Source organism: Ammodytes marinus, assembly GCF_949987685.1.
Source record: "Ammodytes marinus genome assembly, chromosome: 1".
NCBI lineage: Eukaryota > Metazoa > Chordata > Actinopteri > Uranoscopiformes > Ammodytidae > Ammodytes > Ammodytes marinus.
Window position 1 is genome coordinate 20,634,550 of NC_137230.1, and position 22,164 is coordinate 20,656,713.

The window sequence follows — 22,164 nt, forward strand, 5'->3', positions numbered from 1 at the left end:
CTGCGTGGTGGACTTCCAAGAGCTCAACAGCTATCTGGATATGAACACATTGTGCACTAGAAGTGATGGTGGAACAGCACCAACACTTGCTAGTAATGTAAAGTGCACGAACATGTAACTTTAAGTCTTTTAGCAAAGGCTGCTTGTATGGGAAAGTATCCGCCTGTAACTGAGTAACTTCCAGGTACAAATTCCGCAGCGTAAAAGGCTCCGGCGCAAGCTCTCACGTTGGTATTTTAGTGCAGGGGACACCGCGAGAGGGGCCAAGTTCAGGTTTACTGGTCAGCACTCAACAGCGCACTTATCACGGCTTGCTGCATGCACCGGGCTCCCCTATTCTAGGCTAACACACCCTGCTGCAACTGCTCTGTCCTCCAGTAATGATAAGATGATGACACTTACCGATTAAAGCATTCAGGAGTATTGCCAAAAAGCACGGCACAAGGCGGCGCCTTGTGGATGCCATTTACACACTTCGAGAAAATAGTCCAGCACTTGCAGAAAACAACGTGGGGCGAATTGACGCAGGGGGTATAAAAAACAAACACACATGCAGCTTTAGATATCCAGCTTCAGCAACTACATATTCCGATCGTACTGCGCTACAGTTTGACAGTTCGCAGGCTCGCTGGGGTCGAACAAGCTCTCGCCATTTTAACCATCTATCAGGAATCTGTCAGCATCCCGCTTTCTCTCTCCTCCTCACTGACTGTATCCCAAAGACAGCCTACTCTCTCTCTCTCTCTCTCTCTCTCTCTCTCTCTCTCTCTCTCTCTCTCTCTCTATCTCTCTCTCACACACACACACTTGCAGAATGTGCTCTCGGAACAAAAGAGCCGACTGCTGACTGCTTCGCGCATGCAGCGCATGAGGAACCTGCAGAAACAGCATGATTTCTGGGTGTCAATAAACCTATTCCTGCTACTTCTGCAGATAAAAGCTAGTATATAGGCCAAAAAGGCTACAGTAGCTACAAGAGTAATTCTCCTAATCATAATATTAAGATATAAGTGGCATCAATGACCACACTAGGCTAATATAGCTATGATGTAATAAAAATGTTTGTACCAATAATAATAAATAACAAGATTATAGCCACAACATGTATATAAATATAAACATATATACATATAAATGTATTCTGTCATTCACATATGCAAACAACATTTGTGATTTATAAATAGTTACAAAGAAGAGAATAGGTTTTATTTGAACCTGATATTGATAGTAAACAAGAAGGACCTCCAACACTCAGTTACAACAAAGCAGCGGGTAAGTGACTATACTCGAACTCCCCCTAGTGGACAGAACATGATAGGCCTACTTAGGCTCAATGTGCAGCTTCATATATGATGTAATGTGAGGTAAACAATACTTTGGACCATTTACATAGGCAAGCTACCAAAGATTTGAACTACACTCAACATTTTCCTACAGATATGTCATATCTGAAGATGGTGCAAAGTATTTAAATGCCTTACATTTACTCAAGAAGCACTTAGCCCACTTTATTCGAGTGTCTCCATATGCAGCTACTACAAACTCCACATCTCATAAATAATTGTAGTCTATTCTCTACTTAATTTTTTTGACAGTTGTATTTAATGAATACTTTTCTGATCCTTTTATGAGAAATATTTTGCATAAGAATCCTTGAAAAACTTATGAGACACTATTTTAGAAGGCCACAGTCAGTGAGATTGGCGGTGGCGTTATGTTTGCACACAGAGAGGCATTACACTGAGGTGAAGTGCAAAGAACCGATCATGGCATTTGTTTTTTTCTTCCATAGGACACTATCAGATAGCTACCAACACAAACTTACACCCATTAAGGTGTGACCACAGATCTGTGGTCACACCTTATAATACTTTTACAGATACAACCATATACTGTAAAGAATGACCGTTTACACATATTCAATAACACATGTGATCAAATTACAGTAATCACATTAGTCCAGAGGATCATTAGTCCAGAGGATCCTAATCAAATAATCCAAGAAAAATATATCCTTACACTTTGCATACAATAAGGATGGCAAAACAACACTCTGTACAATGATTGGCTTTACTTCAAAACGAATATTAAAAGAGTACAAACGTGTTAGTAGAAAAAGACAACGCTGACATGGACTACCCATAGGGACTACCTGACATGCTGTCATCTTGGACACGAAAGACCAATCAAAGATAGTATTCAAAGTATTCGATGATACAATTACCTGATCAGTTGCAGTATAAACTGCTAATTGCTAGTTGGGAGTCAAGTTGTTAAATAGTACTAATCATTTTCTCACTATTTAATAAACCATGTCTCTGGGTGAAAATATGAATATTGCTAGTTTCAAATTTTATAATAAGCCATTATCAAAAGTTAGTTCAGATGGTCATCTGCATGCAAGTGTGGTAAAAGTTTAAGAAAATAACTTATTATGGATTTATTATTATTATTATTATTATTATTATTATTATTATTATTATTATTATTATTGCTTATTATGCTTCCCTTTCAACTTTTTTCAAACAGTCCGTTTGAGGGTTTATGCACTGATACATCTGCAACATAATCACTTAATAGGCACCTTTTGACCTTACCAAAAAGTCATCCCCTCTGTTATCATCCTCTATTTTTTAACCCGAATAATGTTTACTATTTGTGTTATCGTTTCCGTTTTACTCTATATACATGATATTTCTTTCTTTTCTAAAATCTGTTTTAGAGATGGATGCATGTATTTGTCTGGTTTTGCCAAAATTTTGCCCTGAGGCCTGTTTCAGGTAGCTGGTTTTACATACTCTGAGTTGAATCCTGCGCTCTGAGTTGGTCAACTCAGAGCGCAGGGTTGAGAAGCAACTCCGGGTTTTCGGTTTCAGAACAGTGGATCAGCATTGGGTCAATCAACTCTGAGCGTGTTCACTCTGGGTGGAGCGTGTGCGTAAAAGCCATCGTCAATGGATCGCTGATAACATGATTCACCATGGAAACAGGAGAAACAAATGATTGATCCTCCCACTTCTCCTCCCAATAGAGTTAGAAATATTAACGAATGAGCATATGGTATGGAGAAGAATTAACGGGGATATTGTCTCATAACTCTGATCTAATCTCCTCGGCAATTCAGAAAAAAAGAGAGCAAACGTTTTTTGTCAAGAGAATCATTTCGCTTCCGTATAAGAAGCCATAGTCTATTTGAAAAAGTTACGCATATCAGCAGTAAAGTATTAAGCTGGCGCGGCACAGCATTGCTGACAGTGTTTTATCGCTGTATAATATGTTGGCAAGCTATAGCCTAATACTGTGCATTAAACAGACACATTAGGTGACAGTTTCCATTTAAGAGCCTGAATTATTACCAGATCCATTTTCCTCAAGTGATAACAGTTTAAATTATTTTATAATTTTATATTCATATTAGGCTATTTAACGAGGCTCGTCTGTGACTTTAGGATCGCACACGTGAACTGTAACGATAGGTTACAACCATACAATACAAATAGGTTTATTAATCTGAATGTAGAGCATGTCACGATGTGTTAGGTGGCCGCCTATATGAACGGACCGAGGGCTGAGAACAAGGCTACTGATCAGATAAATGATCGGTCAAACGTAAAATCATCAGTACATGATAAAAACATCCCGATGGAGATTTCAATGGAGTGATTTTGCTTAAAAAAAAGGTAAATTTACCTTTTAAAAAGGGTAACTACTCTTTTTTTGTGTACCTTATTGTAAAGTGTTACCAAAAAGGTAAGTATCAGCCATTCAATTAAACCATTAGTTAGGCTACATCTTGTTAACCCTTTAAAAAACGGTGGCTTTTTGGACAGTGGTGCCAACTTTCAAATCGTAAAATAAATAATACATATACAATGTTCCTGTCAGGGATGCTGGGGGCCATAAAACATAATCAGTACATTAGGCCTAATATATTGTAGGTGAAGTAAGCGGTTTATTTATGTTAAAATAGGCTAAGTGTTTATTCACACAGTGATCACTTAGGCCACATAATGTGGGCGTTTCATAAAGCCGATCTCGCAGCCACCTGCTCTGCATGTAATCAGCAAATAATCTTATTGGAGGATACCAATACTTTTTTCCAATCACAAGAGATAACACTACAAACGACACCGTCTCACTCATGGTCTCACTGCCGTGCACGCCAGAGCAACAGATGGGTGAATGTGTATGCGCCTACAATGGCGGAGCAGGTAAAAATCCTTCCCAATGTCTGTTTTGTTGGTTGTTATCATGTTTTATCACACTTATGGATCTGAGATGATGCTAGATAACTCGCTGCTTGAAGACCGCAGTGCATTAATGTGGTGACGTAGGGACGAGCGAGGGGACTGCTAACTGCAGTAAATGACAGGAAGTTAGCTAAAAGAACCATTCCGCTTGCAGCACCTTTAAACAGTCCTACATGTGTGCAATGTTGAAAATGGCCACAAGGTGTCGTCGTCGTATTGACGATCTGAATCGCAGTTCATCGTGTGCGCCTGTATAGTAGCGTATGCAGTCAGTGTAACCCATTCCACTTCAGTAGCCTAGGCTATCCTGTTGTTACTATTTTACACAGCTGGCTTGCCGCATTGACTCCCTTCAAATACACGCTCAATATGTTTATATCTTTCTCACGCACACTTCATTAAAAAAAACACATTTTGCCGACGAAAAAAAACATCCTTGCCACTCCCCTTTATGTGTGCGCCTGGTCTTCACGATTCACCAGGGAGCCCTACAGGGTACAGTTTCAGCTCGGGTCGGTTAGAACGTAAAATATGATCCCTATGTCATCCGACAATCTTATTTGGACTCATTGATTTCAGCGAGTGATCGGCCAACGCTTGCATGGTGGAGAGTCTTCACAGCCTCGGCATCCTCACCGCCTCCCTCACAACGCGTTCCTGAGAAGGTGAAGAAGGCGCCTTTAGAAATAACACCGTCCGCTATGAGACGAGTAACGGGCAAGGGAAAGGATGAAACTTTGATCGAGCTGCAGAGCGCGACGGATTCACAGACGGGAGGTAAATAGGCTACATAAACATACACTCATTAACATTTGTTGCCCAATGAAGATATCAATCTTGTGGTATTTCTCATAGAATACAATTAAAATAGGATAGGCTACTCCGGGCAAGACGAACGCTACAGTGGGCTACATGGTGTAAACTGATAATCCAATTACAATCTGCATCTAAATATTAGGCCTATACCCTCATGTCAATGTAATTTACAACTATGAGTGGTGGCACTCTGTTGCATATCATTTGGTCACATGGAATGCATGTGCATTTTTTTACCCCCAGCTTAATGCACCATGTTATTTCCTTGTGAATGGTGTCGACTTGGCAGCTGTTCTCTCTCAGTGCCTGGCACTCAGATAATTACGTCATGTCTAAACTGAAAGTGTGAAAGTATATAAAGGATGTTGATAAATAAGTGTCATCTCAGTCAGGGCTGTCAGATCCCAGTGTATGCTGTAGCGGAAGGATACATCCAGCATTAAACAATGATAACAACAAAAAAGCTACTTTTCCAAACTGAAGAGTTTGTACTAGTTTTCTGTGTGTGTGTGTGTGTGTGTGTGTGTGTGTGTGTGTGTGTGTGTGTGTGTGTGGTATGATTACTTTCAACAACATGATGGACTCTATACCAGTTTAATAGAGACTGCTTGTGTAATTTAGGGCATGAAAATCTTGCAAGTGACATGAAGAGCACGCAGGGATCCCATGACAAGCCAGTAAGTTAACAGATAAAAACAGACATGCTTGGTGTTTGTCTGTGTGCATATCTGTGCTGCAAGGGACATATCTTCTTTTCCCCTTAAAATCTATGATTAGTGGGCACAGCAAGGTCACTCTGGAAGTGTTTCCCAAACGGAGGCCGATTTGTAGTCCTCTGATCAATTACAGTCCTGGCCATGAAACATCTTAACTGTTACGTCTCAGAAGATAGTACTGTAGCAGAATATCCCAGCCGAAGAAGTGTCTCCATCACCATGTTTTTTTCTCTCAAAGTGAATAAAGTTAAGCTGACAAAAGGACAGAATGACCAGAAGTGAAGAATAAGAATTATAATTTTTTTTCTCTGCTATCTGTCAAGCTCAGTGTGTGAGTCCAGTGGGCTTGCGTCCTCAGAGATAATCAGGCTTCACAGACTCTTTGCTCAACAACAAACCACTTTTAAATGTGTGGTTTTCAGACAGCATTGTCACAAGGATCCATATGGGAGGGAACGTTCTGGACACAGTTTGCCCGGTCATGCACAATGCTTTCAGACATTATCATGATTGAATTAAACGGGGTTTGCCATTATTGGTATGTTACAGTGATCTCTGAGGACATTCAGAGTTAATGAGTAGAGATTAATAGTTTCCACTTACATGCAGCTCCATATGTCACAAGGGCTGTGGTCTTTTTTGTAATCTTCAATATGCCTCCCATGGCTCCCCTATAGCATAGACAGTGTTACCAACATACCGTCACCCCCTTAAAATAATGGCCTAAGTCATATTTTCAAGTTGTTCAGAAAACAGAAAAAACTGAACCATTTATAGAGTATATGATATTGATTAATCATTTCAAACAAAAAGGTTATGACAATAGATGAATATTGATATACAAATAATGATGTCAGTCAATTGTGTAACATGAGAGGATAAAATGACTTAGGCTAATTTATGAACATGCCTTTGCGATTTTCGCAATTTTGAACCTGACTTGGGCCAAATTAATTCTGGGATAAGTGAGGCAAAACAGTGCATTTCTTTTTTTCCCCAACTACTGTAACATACCATGAGGAAGGGTATGCCACACACATTTGAATATGCTAGTGGAACACAAATAGACTCATGAGACAGAGGGAAGTTTGGCTGTGAATGGCACTTTAATTCAGTAAAGCAAACTCAAACGTCACAACTGTAATAGGTTAACTCTTAGCTAAACCAAACAAATGGCAGATAAACTTCATTCTGTGATAATATGAAATGATTTTTCAACGTGCACAATAAAGCACAACTTAAAAGCTAAACAGAACGCTGAGGAGGCATGTGCATCTCCTCACTTCTCCCTCCAGCTTATCTGAGCTGGGTTTTCATTGTAAAACTATTTATCAAATTAACCTTTATTCTCAGTTATTTTGACTGTTACCTATTGATGAGGCAAGTTGTCGAAGGAGGGATGACACTCGATCGGCATGACATGTTTCATGGACTGAAGGTCCTGGAACTTTCTCTCCTTGATTGGCAGAGCACATGGAAACTCTCTTATCCATGCCATCGGCTCTTTTGACACCTGTATCCTCTGTGGCAGTGCTTCCCATGCAGTGTTCTCTGAAAAGGATAGCTTGAAATGGACCTTGCCATCGCTGCTAAACTGAAGAGCCCGCAGATCATGCACAGTCGGATCTCCAGCTGTCTTGCCTGGTCTGATGCTCAAGAAGTAAGAATCATTCAGACTCAGGAATTCATCATGCTTGAGCACCTTGACGTGGTAGGGTGATGGTCGGATTCTTGCTGTCTGGAGTATGATTACATAGTCTCTGTGGGTGAAGATATCCACGACCAGTTTGCGTTCAATGGTACTACGCATGCTGTCACACTCCATTTGTGTGTGCCCTGCAACAAGGTACTTCTGTGTTATTAGTACCCCATTTTTCCTGGCAAGCTCAGAGTATGCATTTGCCACAGTTGCATTTCTGTTCTGATAACCACAGCCATCACTCCACACTATTATCTCCTTTATTACTGAATGGTCTTTGATCACACCTTCAAAATGGCGATATTGTAAATGTGCGAAAACCTCACTATTCAAGCCACCCTCTGATTTGTCCCAAGTATAGCAGTAGCCTTCCTTTGATTCCAAGTTGAAGAGGGTAAAGTTATGGATCTGTAGTTTCGTTTTGTAATACATGCTGCTGGCTTGGGTTCTTGGAGACAGCGGCACGGCTTGCAAGTCCATTGTCCAAACGGACTTATCATTGTTTGCAGAAGCCTTGTCGCGGGATTTCTCTTGCGACATGTGCATCATACTCAACCTTACTGATATTCCCACGCTTGAATGAAACACAAACATCACACTGATCTTTTCGCGGTATGAATACCGAATAGTTTTCTTCACTGAACACATCTTTGAAATGTCGTATCCCAACCGCCCTCATTTCAGCAGTTGCAGTCTGTACATATTCTCTATGTAGTTGGGAGAGGGTTTTGCCAGGGTGAAGGAACTTCTTGTTTTTGTAGGTTGCAGTGTTTCTGCAATAGTGTGAATCAACAGTGGGCAGGTCCTTCAACCAGTCCTTAAGGAAATCTGTGACACAAGTTTCCAGCTTTGCATTCTTACCACTCTTAGGTCCGGATTTAGACGGTGGGGCTGCTGCTTGTTCTTCGTGGTTGTTGGTGTCTTCGTTCACCCAGTGTGTAATGGTTATTTCAGGGACACCAATTGTAGAGCAAAAGAGTGACTTGCACACCTTACAACTGCTTCCATCCTGAAGTTTCAGTTGGTAGGAAAATGATACACTGCGTCGGAATCCTCCAGCAACTTTCCTTTGCTTTATGACAACCTTTGTGACCAAAGCAGTGATGTATAACTGACATTATTTGTATTATATATTAGGTAACACTATAAGGGTGCATTAATTTTGGCTTATTTTATGCTTAATAAGCATTCATCAATGCTAAGTTAATGTTTTATAAGCATCAACTTAGCATTAAAGGTGGGGTAAGCGGGTCATCTTTGTTAAAATTCCCTATCCTAGGCTGTGTATTAACAAGATGTTTTTCAGTGCTCACACAGTATGGACCGGGTAGCAGATGTTGACAAAAAGTGATTTGTCAACAAACATTCATTTACCACACCTTTAACTTAACTGCTTAACTAAAATATTAAACATGATGAAGCATGGTAATACAACATAAACTTACTGTTAATGCTGATTAACCCCCTAACCCTAAACCTTATTGTACATTTTTACCATATTTGGTTATAATTTCATATCAAATATATTTTTTTACAAAGTAGTTTGAACTACTTCTTTGTAAGTAGCTTTAGTTCATTGTGTGAATTCATTGGTAGTGTAAAACGCTATGCTGAGAAAGTAGCTTCTCCCACATGGCAAAAGTTGAAGTTTCTGAAAATATTCATTGCAGCCACAAATTCTGGAGCCACTCCACTCTTTGCTAATTATCAGTAACTGCTAGCTTCATGGAGATAGCTATTTTGCTGACTAAAATGCTGACACAAATGCTAACTAAAGAGACTAAATAACCATGCAACATTCGAGTTTTAGCCTTTATTATAGTAAACCTTATCACTTACCAGTATGGAAGGGGTCCTGCACCATGACAATAACGTCACTAGTATGGTAGACTTTCTTTCTTTCTTTTGGAAGTGGCCGCCTTTTTGAAACGCTTATAAAATTGCTTAAGTCACTCCGTCTAGTGACTTAGGCTACATAAAATGGCTTAATTCACACTCTTGACATAGGCCATTACACTAAAGGGGTAGGATCACATGATCTGTTCAACTGAGGATGCTGGGATTTTTACCAGAGGTGGCCAGCATCACAAGGAGCTGATTTAGGCAAGAAAATCATTTTGGCAAAAAAGGCCATTGCCAAACAGAGGAAAATGCAGAGATACACTTCTTACATTTGACATGTGCTACAAGACTGTCAGTGAATCAGCAATAATAGTCGTTGTGTTATCCCTTATATTCAAAATGTCATTTCCAAAACTACAGTATAGCTGTAGTCTGTAGAAGTCCACTAAGGGTGTATTCACACATGCTGTGTTTAGTTCAGTTGAAACGAACTCAGATGCACTTCCGCCTTCGGTGCGCATCTTTCAGACAGGTGTGAATACAGCAATCGCACTCGGGGGCGGACCAAACAAACGCTCCGAGACCCAGCTGAAGAGGTGGTCTCGATGCACTTCAAAACGCACTACGTCAATACTATCCCTGTGTCAGTTTGGAGCTGAGCCGCGCCGAACTCACACCCAGCTGACACACGGCTAAATCAGCTGTGTGTCAGCTTGAGCCTATTCCTCGCTGCGCGTCCAGCAGCAAAAATACAGTAAATATTATGTTTCAGATCGTAGGCTACAAGCCACACATTGACACAGGCCTACATATTATAACCATGAAACAACAATAATTTTATGCTTTTTTTATTTTATTTATAGGCTAGATGTAGGCCTGTTTATTTATTTATTATTTTTAACCCCATATCGTATCAGTTATATATTTCGCAGTTTTTACTTCGTTTTTCCTGCTTGTCTGTCCAATGAATGAATGACCTCAGATCACGTGTGGTTTTACTTCTTAATGCTGGTTCACTTGCAAAAGGGGCAATGTGAAAGTGGACCACACCAAACGAAAAAAATCTATATTTGGTCTGGACCAAAGCAAGTGAACTAGCGGACTTTCCCAGTGTGAATACACCCTTAATGTGTCACAGGAGACTTTATGGTTTCCAACAGAAACCTGCAGGTTGGAAATCCATAACATTATTTTCAAAGCAGCACACATGGAGGTTACTGGAAGTACATGACGCTTACTATCCTTTGACCCCTGCATTGGGAAAGTCTGGTGTGCTTGTGATAAGAGCAGCGACGCATACAAAAAAATGGATCGGGGAAGGAGAGACTAAAGTTTGCATTTACTTCTTAAATTATACTGTACTTTATAGTCTCTGGTTTAAATTCCAAATGCCCATTTTAAGCATTATCATGGTGTTATAAATATCAGTTGATGCATTGCGAGTACAGCACTGTTATGAATGTGTTCTGAAACTATTGATTCCATCATCTATGCAATAAGGAAATTCTTTAAATGATGCTTCCTTTCCCATCAGCTCTTAGTGGCCCTGCAGTGCTAGCTGTCGTCCACCAAAGGATTTAACCGTTTGTACTCTTGTTGATTTTAATTTGCATACAGCCACCAATAGTCTCTGTTTAGGCAATAAGCAAATGTCTCCATAAGTTGTGCAGCGTGTTAATGAGTTGTTAATAAAGACATTTGGCAGTTTATCTAGGGTGACCTGCGGGTTAATAGAATGTTGTCGTTGTGCGGAGGCTTTGTTCAGGCTCTTATCAGGGGTAGACCTTCAGCCACATGTGACAGAGAGAAAAAGAGAAAGAAGAGGAAGGGGTCTGTCCTCACTTTGATATATACATCTGTTTGAAGTGTATTACCACATCCCCAGCTGCCCAAACACTAAATAACAGACAGTCATTCCTGCCTTCCTATTGCATGAACACCGTGATGCACTGTGACATTATGTACATACCTTTTTCAGTCTGTTTCCAGTGTTTTTTTTTGGCATCTGCCGGCGACAGTCAGGCAATAATTCTTATCAGATGACTCCACTCTATTGTGCCATTTATAGTGATTACACATGGTTTAAGGGATTTTCTTCCATTTAAGGTGAACTTACTCTGCTATCTGCAACCCAGTCGATGAAGTCATCTTCCAGTTCAGAGGTGAAACAGAGCCAAAGGGTTGCTATGGAAACAGGCCTCGTAATTGTATTATCCGCTTTTGATGGCAAGATACCAAGCAAGACATGGAAAGCATCTGAGATTTCCCTCCCTTGAAACTAGAGTACAAGCAGAGGTTATTGTGTTATCAGAGCGAGGTTCAGACTTAATTATTCAGAGCAAAACAAAATGTCATGGTCTAAGTTTAGAACACATCATCCTTCATGCCTTTCCTCTGCCTTGGCCTGTTTTCCTGGACATGAAAACAAACACTCTTGTCAGCCTTTTAGTTATGTTTTATGTATGTGAGCTGTTTATACATCTGTGCTTGTAGCTGGAGGAGCCATATTTGTCCTTTAGTACAGTGTCTTTTATTAAAAGTTGCTCAATCAGACTATATGGAAAATCCCAAAGCCATCTCACATTATTAATATCAAACCAAGCAGCCTGACCAAAGTGGGTGGCTTTCTGTGTCTTTTTGTTGACCAGTGCTACTCAATCAGGCTTTTATTTTGCATCTCCTAACACATTGTCCCACCAAACCCGAAAACCAATCTCTTGTGTAGTATTTTGTGGTATTTTTGCACTGTTGATGCCTCCCGTGGATTAGCAGGAAATCCTCCCTTTGGGACCATAATATCCTGATGATAAGAAGCACAATTTATATGCCTTGTGACAAAACAAGCTTAATTCAAACACTAAAAACACAGCTTATACTTCAGACACACTGCTTGCCAAAAAATAATAATTACGATTCATGATTTGGGTTAAATGTTACAAAAACAAAACAAAAGTTTGACATAAAGGTCCATTTAGTAGCTTTTCGAGAGATCACCAGATAAATGTAGAATGTAATGTATTTGAAGCCAACATGGACGTGGATTCCTTGAAGCACAAGTGTTAATTGGAACTACATTTCCATGACAACTGGGCAAATTACATTTGCAGATGAAGACAAAATTATTTGACTGAAAGCTCCAGAACAGCTACTAAATTGTCCTTATTGAGGTGAAACTATTTCTGTCAGCTGCTGTGACCAAGATCAAGAAGGAAATTTAGGAATCTTTAAATTTCTGTTATTAACTCTTAGCCAACATGATTCTGTAATGTTCATTGTGTGTATTATATACTGTATATATTTGTTATGGTTACAGCTGACTTGACAGGAAATGTGGGGAGAGAGATAGAGAGGAAGTTCTGTCATAGAAGGCATAGGCTTGGTTCGAGCTCAGGATGTCGTGGTTTCCACTACACGCCAACCCTGCTAAGACTTAACTTGGTATGGAATGTGTTCTTTTAGTAGTGTTTCACCACTTCACAAAGGATAGCTTGCCACACTTGCCCAATGCACCCTTTTATTCAAGACATGTTCTCACCTGGTCTGGTAGTACAGTATATATAGTGGATGACTTTCAGTGTAACCCGTTACATTTATACTAGACCTTTACCCACATGAATATGTCATAAACATCTGCATGGAATTCAGCTGGTTCTAATGGAACTCCTGCCTCGAGGGAATTCGTAGGGCAAATCGGTGACATGTAGTTATCACTTCCTTTGAGAAGAAGGCTTTTGTCGTCATACTACTCGGCTGACGTTGGTTGTTGTGCATTTGTTGAAGTGCAATTCAATGATCTGAAGAGTTTTAAATCAAGTACCAAAATAGGGGGTATCTGCTATTTTGAGAGAGGAGTAAGCCGGATGGTTTGAGTTGAATGCCAGCCACGTGGATGAGCCTCACAAAAAACTGTTAGACGGTCGACGCCCACACAGCCGGCTTGAGTCATAGTGAAAAACAATTTGGTTCGTTATTGAATCAAATGTAGCCTACACAACACAACCCGTTGCAGCATTTTACAGGTCTGCTTGTTGAGATATTGCACATGGTCCCTCTGGTCTGATTGCAGCCAGAGATAGAAGAATGCCCAGTTGATTCTTGAGGTTGTTTATTTGCTCTGCATTGTTTGGTCTAATTAGACCCTGGGCACAATTTTACAATTGACACACAGAGAGCACCCATCCTAGTCTTTAAAGGATTGTGCACTCAATCAGAGTGTCTCAACTCCTTTTATATTCAGGCATTTATATTCACTTCTCCTGACCTGCAGTTTCCGAATACTAACCTACGTATGTCTGTGTCTGTCTGTATGTCTGTCCTTTCAAAGATGGTCCCGCAGTATTGATCGCATGGATAAACCTGCACTCAGGTATGGGCAGATCAGCGGCTTTATGTAACGCCTGTCTGTCTGTCCATTCATCACTATCTTCGGCAATTTCTCTCTCTCCATCCATTCGCTCTCTCTTCTGGCCGAACTCCCCTGAATAATGTACTGTATTTCTGTGTCTGCTTCTATCCTGTTCTGTTTATTCCACTCTTTGCTTTCCTATTGGTCTGCTAATCCGAACTGATTGTACAGCAGTGTCTGTCTGCTCTTTCAGCTTTCCATCTCATCTGCAAAGGTGGCTCCTGGTATTGCTGTTTTCTAGCCTGGCTCCGCCCGCCCGCCTACTTCCGGACAAATTTAATTTTCCCTTCAGTAGTCAGTCTGGGTGTACAGCGCATTTCCCAGATTCTCCGGAGAATCTACGATCGTCCAATCAGCGAACAGAGCGTGTGGCTGAGAACGCTCCAGTTTCAGTTGAATGCTGCGTTCCTTTATACTCGGAAGAAGGAGATTTCCAACTTGGTAGTTCCGAGTTCCGACCTGTCTGTGTTCCAGTGCATCTGCTCGTGAAAGTATGGACGCCTAAAACCTTTCTCGTCCAAATAACTAAACGTTAGGCTCTAACAAGATACTGTTGCCAGGTACCGGTAGATTCATAGACTACAATATGTAGTGAAGTCGGAAATTTCCGAGTTCCCTGTCCAACTGGAAGGCACCATCAAAAGCCGGCTCATGACACACGTGATGACCAAACGTGATGCGATTGATTGGCTAATCCAGAGTGGCACTGGGCAGATCCAATAGTTTTAAACTTCGACAGACACCCGCCTCCAAGTGAGTGAATGTTTGCCAATTACAGCACTTCCAGACCTTCTGTACAAATGAAATGAAGTACGATGGTCTGGTTGGACCAGGCTAGCTGTTTTCATGGCTGGAGTGTCAAATCTGCACGGATGCATGCATTAGTATCCAAGCGAGGGATGTGCATGTGGTGATGTGTCAATTAGGGCTGGGATTTTTAACAATGATACCGTGATGGGATGTACACTTTTTCAATCATCAAATCATTTGCTGTGTTGTGATGGCAACTACATTTTCTCAATTGAGTTGCAATTAAAAAGTACTTGATTAAGTAATATGTCAATATCACAATATAAGTTAACACATACATACATGTTCATAACTGGTGGTGAAGTATTGATAACTTTGACTTAAAAAAATCCAAAGTATCAAAAGTAGATATGATACCACACACAATACAAATACTTAAGTACTTTGTTAATATATAATAATGCTTTATTCATTTTAAAGTATAAAAGTAAAGGTATTCTTTAGGCAACAGTGCATTTCTCTACACTGTGTAGGCTCTGAAAACTGGTTTGCAAACAAAGGGTATGTAAACAGGGGGCCCACCGTAAGTAGCAACATGCCTGTTTACAGAGCCTGGGCTGTGTATTAACACTGAATTTTATCTACAAACATTCGTACAGGCAGTGGATCTTCAGGACATTTTCACTGATTTTCACTGATTTTGACGAAGACTGCACTGTAATAATAATAATGATAATACACTTTATTTATATCACACTTTTCATACAAGAAACACATCACCAACATAAAAATGGGGATAGAATGACATTAAGAAAATAAGATGAAAAATAAAACACACTTGATAGACGAAACAAAAATTTGACAGAATATATTCATCTGTAACTGCATTGTTTTTTTATGATTATCTAATCGTATTTTTAAACACACTATTTTTAATATTTCTTTTTGATATATAGTGTAGAAGACGTATTATGACAGATCAGATGAAGCTTTTAGCCTTTCAGTGTAATAAATAGTTGGATTTTTGATGTTGAAAGATATGCATTATGTATTTTGCTTGTGTGTGTGTGGGGGGGTTCTTGGAAGGCTGAGATATCCCTTCTTGTCAGACAAATACTAGACCCTGGATGTCGGGTCAGATTGAGAGATGCAGGTTTTCTCTCATAACATTTGTTTTGATGACTCACTTTGGGATACACTGAAGAGAACCGCTCTCCTGCTAGTTACACATGCTGGCATCGACATGCAAACTGAAACCGGGGAGCGCTAAAAGCGCAGCTCATCAGGTGGCCTGGCGGTTTCAAGGGATGCAGGACTCAGAGGTGGATTTTCTGTCAAAGGAAATCCCTGTCGTATCCAAATGGAAATTTCATTGTCGTAAATTAGGTTTTTGCATGATTGAGCTAGGACTTGTGGATCTGTTTGCATGCAGCGATAGAGAGAGAGAGAGAGAGCACAGGCTCTCTACTCTGCCTGATCAGCACATTGGCACAAGGGGCCTCCTATTCTGAAATTTTGTAGGCCCGCACTGTAGACAAACCTTGACTGAGTTCTTTAATTATTCAGAGTGAGGGTGGATTGTCTGATACTAAATCTGATACCTCCGTCCATTTAACTGGTTAGTGGAGGTGAAGCAGCGATTGTGGACCTGTTATCTTGGAAACGTGGACAAATCTTTCTCTTTTGTGCCAGACCCGCAAGGTATTTTACTTGGAGACGATGGGGATATCACTGGGTATCCTCCAACAGGTGCCTTACTTGAGGAGAAGATTTGAGGAGAAGAGGGGTATGACAAAAAATTATTTTTAAATCTCTTTTTTCACAGAAGTTGTACTTATGGGTCTCTTCTAGTGTAGATCATTTAACCTGTTGAAACTTTCAAATAGTGTCTTATTTTATTGTGCTTATCTCGTAGGGTTCATAAAGCATTTAAGCTCCAACTACTTTGACTAAATGGTTGGTTGCACATGCTACGCATGTTTCTCTGGATGGATTAAGGGCATTTAGAGAAAGAGACCATTTGGTGGTTTCCTTGGCTAAGCCTTACAAGCTTGCTGCCTAATGAATGCTTTTGCTCAAGTCAACTCCAGTTCTGGGCTCTTTTGGTCCTAAAGGGTGCCACGCACACTCCACCAAGTGTAACCAGAGTCAGCCCTTTTTAGTTGACTTTAACAAGATTTGAGAAGTTGGAGTCCCTCTGAAAATATGTTTTAATATCTCAAAGTAAGACTTAAGATCAAAGGCAATGAGAAAAAGTTACATCTCTCTCATCCTACCTGTAGGCTTCGGCATTAGCAAATACATTTCTGTGGCTGCAGTATCCGCGACTAGATGCTGTGCAGCAACTGGCCCATTGGAACACTGGCTACCTCTTAAGAGGTGGTTAAAAGTGTCACGAAATTAATGGTTTTCTTATTGTGGGCCTGCACACAGGAGAATATCTCAGGCAGCCGGCCGAGTTGTAATTGGTTTGCTTGGGTGGAAAATGTGTTTGAAAACATACTCACTTATAAACAAGCAGTTATTTAGGTCATATGTGCCCCCACATTTGTGCCAAGGTTATTTTGCATAAATGATTAATTGTGATCCATGTAGTGGATGAACATTTGTATATACGTCCCTGTGCCTGTTCTGTATTGCTCAGTTCAAAAGGCAGGCTACTCTTATGACCCCTTTCTCTATTTATTTGCCTCTCTTCGGAAGGTAACACACTGCTGAACCATTGCTACTGTTTACTCAAGCCAGGCTCTGATAACTGGCTTTGCACAGTTGAAAGAAAAGTCAGACAAAAAAAAAACGGAAAGAGAGAAAAGCTGCTAAGACAAGAGTCAAGGAAGGAGGCAGCCACACAGTCACTGATTCATCCCACGAGCCCTAATGGAAAAAATCCCGCTGCGTCACTTTCCCTCATGTGCTCTGGGATTCCTATGGTCTAACTGATATGGCATATTTCCATTCCTTTACAATGAGTCTCCACTCCAGGCGTATCATGGGGCTTTCACTCAGGGCCAGGCATTAGACAAACCATTAAAGTCTCTTTCATTGGCTCGCTCAGCTGTCTGTCAGATGCTGTCTGGGTGGAAGCTTAAAGGGGCTGCAGATCTTTGTGTGTGCCCACTGTGAGTTTTATGTTGGGAGCGGTGAGACTTCTGATAAAAGAACGAACCGTTACCCCATCAGAGCCCCTCCCCCACACCAATGTCTTCATGCAGGGTCCAGCCTCCCCCCATAACGGAAGTGCCTCTTTCCCACCATCCATCCAGGGATAATAGGGTAGCAGGCAGCTAGTGGAGCAATGCTACATGTGCACATTCCCTGTGCCAGAGTCCACCACGCAGGGAAAGGGAGGCACTGCTGGAATGCTGTCATTGTAGTCGAGATGAAGAGGAGTATGCATGTATGTGTGTGTGTGTGTGTGTGTGTGTGTGTGCAGCTGCCTTTGTGTCGCTCTTCTCTCTCTCTCTTTCTCTCTCTCTCGCTCTGTATCTGCTGAAGATGCCTTTCTATTAAGCCCCTGTCAAACTGAGTCTGTCTGAGATGCATCATGGAAATTATTGGTCAGCAGATTACTCTTAAAGGGATAGTGTACACCTTAATTGTATGCATAGCATGTATCCTGCATGGATATAAACAGGGCTCAGCTTAGCTAAATGAATGTTGATGGGATAAGAAGGGGGGAATAACTAATCAATGTATTAAATGTTGAACACTCGTCGTTATACTTGCTGGGCATGAACATGTAGCTACAGTGTAAGCAATGTTTTTGGAACTAACGTTTCCCCTCATTGCATGAAGAAAATATGGTGGAACTGATGATTGAAAAGAAGTTTCTTACATTTAATCTGAAATGTTGTCAATACGTACATTGCATCATGCAGTTTAGTTTGATCAGCCATAAGTTTTTAGGTCTGGGTCATCCACTGACAGAGCAAAAATCTGCATAGACTATGAACACACCTTGGAACTGCAGGCAAAGACATACATAGGAAACTATTCATAGATACCACTCAGATAGTAAAAATAATAATAATAAAAAATGACCAAAATCTTAACTTGTGTCAAAGTGAAAATAATATATTTGGCACCCCTTCTTAAATTATTTAAAAAAAAACAACGACAACAATAGAAGAGTAGCTACCCCCTCCCCTCTTTTATTTAATTCAATTTTATTTATTTATGTTTTTTGTTTCATGTTGATTGTTTGTTTTTGTTTCTTTGAAGTGTGTATTTTGTTTTGTTTCGGATTGTGTGTGGTTGGGTGTGAGGGTGGGAGGTGGGTGGGGTGTGTGCGGGGTTAAAAAAGGGGAAAAAATTTGTATTTCATTGTGCTGCAATTGTTTTGCAACTGTCACTCAATAAAAAAACCTTTGAAAGAAAGACACACTAAATACCGTATAAAACCAACAGTTTTTTTAATTGCAAAGCCAGATATTTAGGAACTCTCAGTTACTTTATTATCTGATGCTGCACACATATTTTGTAAAATGGCTATAAACTGACATAATAGTAATTGGATACTGAAGACTACATTTTAAAATCTTAACAATATTATCATATTTTTACCCTTCTACACAAATTACAACTTTGAATACACAATTTATATTGTTCTTACTTTTTTAACCACAAAACATTATTTTTATTTTTGTATTTTTTTTGTATTTCCTTTGCAGATGAAAACGGTGGAAATGGTGTTTCGTTATCTGAAAGAGCATCACTGCCTGGACATACAGAAGTAAGTTCTGTTGTGTTATTATGGAAGACATTTTAATAATTTGGGAAATAAGCTTATTCGCTTTCTTCCCAACAGTTAGATAAGAAGATGAATAACAGTGTGATGCCTTCATGGGGCTCTAAGCAGAATTTGAACAGGGGGCCCTCTCCAATGTTAGTATTGTCCAAATGATTGACTATTATTAAATGTCATTCACACACCCAGTGTTTTCCGCTGGTTCCTCCGATGTCCAGCTGGGTGAAAATAGTAGCCAGCCGAGATCCCGACCCTCCTAGGGGGGCTCGGGAGATATTTTTTTTACCTTTTTAAAGTGACATGCATAAATCTGGTCCAGTTTGAGAGGAAAATTAAGAGGCTAAATCTCAGGAATTATGTGTGAACAAATAATTTGGAGACACTGGGTCGGATTTTTTAGACGCTATTGAAGAAAGACACATGGATTTTCCAAAAATATTACTTTAAAATGAAATATTATGCAGGGTCCTCTGGGTTGGGCTTGGTGCTCTTTTTCTTTTACGGGACATACTGCGCTGGCGGTCGGGGGGGTCCTAAGCAACCGCTTAGTTTGCTTATGGCTCGTGCCGGCCCTGGATGCTTGAATAGGCCATATGAAGCTACAACCATACAGTATATGGCTAAAGCGAGCAGTTGGTTAGCTTAGCTTAGCATATAGAGTGAAAACAGGGGGAAACAGCTAGCCGGCTGTGTCTGACAGTTAGTACATCTGCATACCAACACCTCTCCATTAACGAACACATCATGTCTAATTTCTTAAATCTGTAATCAAACCAAAGTCTTGCTTTTTTTGGAAACTTTACATGTACCACAAGAGCTCAACCGTTTCAAATCTTCACTAAGCTTATGTTACAGTAACTGGTTGTTGCTTGTAGCCTCATAGTTAATGTACCAACAAAAGTGTGAAAGTGAATGAGTATTGACCAAACTATTCCTTTAATTGTTACATTGTTAAATTATATTTTCTATATTTTTGATCTGCTACAATCCCGCATCTACTGGTCTTGTATAAGACTTCCAGCAATAGTCAGAAGCCACAATAGTGTTTATGTTTGTGTTTGTGACCTTGAATAACCTCCTGTTGACTCCTCGCATTTCTCTTCACAGCGAGACAGAAATAAACTGTTGCTGCTCAAACAGGAGTATGTTGTGTGATACAGTGAAGCCAACAAGCAGATGCTTTATCCATCTTTATTTTTAACAATGACTCTATTGTGTCCAAGAGGTGTATGGCTCCAGGATTCAGTGTTTGTATGGAACACATTTGTATCTGTGCTGATCTATCAAACACGTTTTAATGTTCTCATTAGGTCAGGATGAAATGAATTTGTACAAGCAGCATCCACGCCCCTGTTACAAGAAGGTCTGCTAGAGGATGGGAGGGTCTGATAAACAGCCTGGGTGGGGCTCAGTAAACTACTGAACACTACTGGATACTCCATGACTTGGTCAAGCCTTTATAGTGCAGCCCCATTAAGTGTGCTTTGTCATTCACTTGGCAACAAAAAAGGGCCTAACTGAGTTGATGAGCCAATTGCTGTCTTTTCTTGGCTGCAAACACTAACACCCTAAAATTCAACTAGAAAACTGAAAGTTGACTGTTTTAAATGTTAAAGAAAAGCATGTGTGGGAATTAATGATTTAATTGATCTACATATGATACATGAGCTTGGTTAGTTCTTCAAATAATATAAACTAATACATAATTCTGATTATAATCTGAATAGATTATACTTTTTATGTCTACAAACTCTTATATTTTCTTTGACCTATTTATTTCAAAGGGTAATGTCAAGCTGTTCAACAATGAGCGACAGAATTGGGCAATTTAAATGTCAAATTAAAAGAGCCTTTTGAGATTGACAACCATTGTTAAAGTGCAGACTGAATGTAGTGTCTGAACTGCATAGCTGCAAACATGAAGAACAGATCTCTCCAACTATTTTGGTATAATGATAGGCTATGATTGTACAGTATACAGAATTTCTTGTTTCATGTGGGTTTTTTACAGTCATTACAGCCTTCCTTTAAACATGTTTCCAAAGGAAACAACACTTGAATGACTTTTCAGTGCAATCATATGCACTGACAAGTTCATGCCTATTCCTTGAAACCTAAAAAAAGAACTTAAATGACATGTATTATTTTGGGACAAAATGTGCTTCTCTCTATATTATATAATTTATCTATACACTGTATAGTCTAAGCTTTCAAAATCCACAGTTTTATTTATTGCTGTGTCTGTTGCTACTGTTATGTGTATGTTTGCTTTTGCTTCCCTGCCTGTGAGGAAACTAATAAATGTGCCATTTTGTGCCCGTTGTTTCTCCCTCAGACAGACAAACTACAACCAAACAAAGACACTGTGTTCTTCAGGGATGGAGTCCGGAGGATAGACTTTGTGTTGTCATGGGTAGACGACAAAGATGTAGAAAAAAAACAGGTAAGAGTCACAGAAAAGAGATGTTGCCATTAGTCTACTACTCAGCATTTTACAGTGCGGTCAGCAGTGACTAACTGTGACACTGTTGGCAATATTACACAATTCAAATCCAGTACACGGTATTATAAAGAGGAAGTGAGATTCAGATTTAGCATTTTTTGATTTGACATTTGTAACCTGTTACACAATGTTCAAATGGACTGATAAAAACAGTTATGTTGTCTGTAAAACCATAAGAACTTAGCAGGAAGATAAATGTTTATGGCACTTTACAGAAAATGCATAAAATGTATGTCAAATATAAATTATATGATTGGTAGGATTAAGGGTGACCGGATGACGAAGGAGGCATAGTTTCACAATATGCAGCCAGACAGTTAAATCACTTTTTCTTGCCTATGTTCAGATTAAGTACAGAGGTCAGATGTTGCTCAATAGAATGCCTTGTGACTTGTTTCATCTACGCAACATACTTAAATTGATTTTCTTTTTAAAG

General features: G+C 39.9%; 2 protein-coding genes across 3 annotated transcripts in view; one reads left to right on the forward strand and one right to left on the reverse strand.

Moving 5' to 3' along the window:
- Positions 1–466, reverse strand: part of igdcc3 (immunoglobulin superfamily, DCC subclass, member 3) — a gene marked incomplete at both ends in the record, with an annotated part of 60,109 nt that extends 59,643 nt beyond the window's left edge. The window contains one exon of the mRNA XM_080033137.1: positions 403–466. Coding sequence (XP_079889263.1) covers positions 403–466 — 64 coding nt within the window. The remainder of the gene's footprint in view (positions 1–402) is intronic.
- Positions 467–4,765: 4,299 nt separating this feature from the next.
- The window catches only part of ano5b (anoctamin 5b), a 28,003-nt gene continuing 10,604 nt past the window's right edge, over positions 4,766–22,164 (forward strand). Inside the window, exons 1-4 of one of the 2 annotated variants that reach the window (XM_080051634.1) lie at positions 4,766–5,027; positions 13,648–13,689; positions 19,149–19,210; positions 21,561–21,668. In XM_080051634.1, the coding sequence (XP_079907760.1) occupies positions 4,952–5,027; positions 13,648–13,689; positions 19,149–19,210; positions 21,561–21,668 (288 nt within the window). In that variant the 5' untranslated portion in view covers positions 4,766–4,951. The remainder of the gene's footprint in view (positions 5,028–13,647; positions 13,690–19,148; positions 19,211–21,560; positions 21,669–22,164) is intronic. The other variant, XM_080051635.1, reaches the window with a different exon arrangement.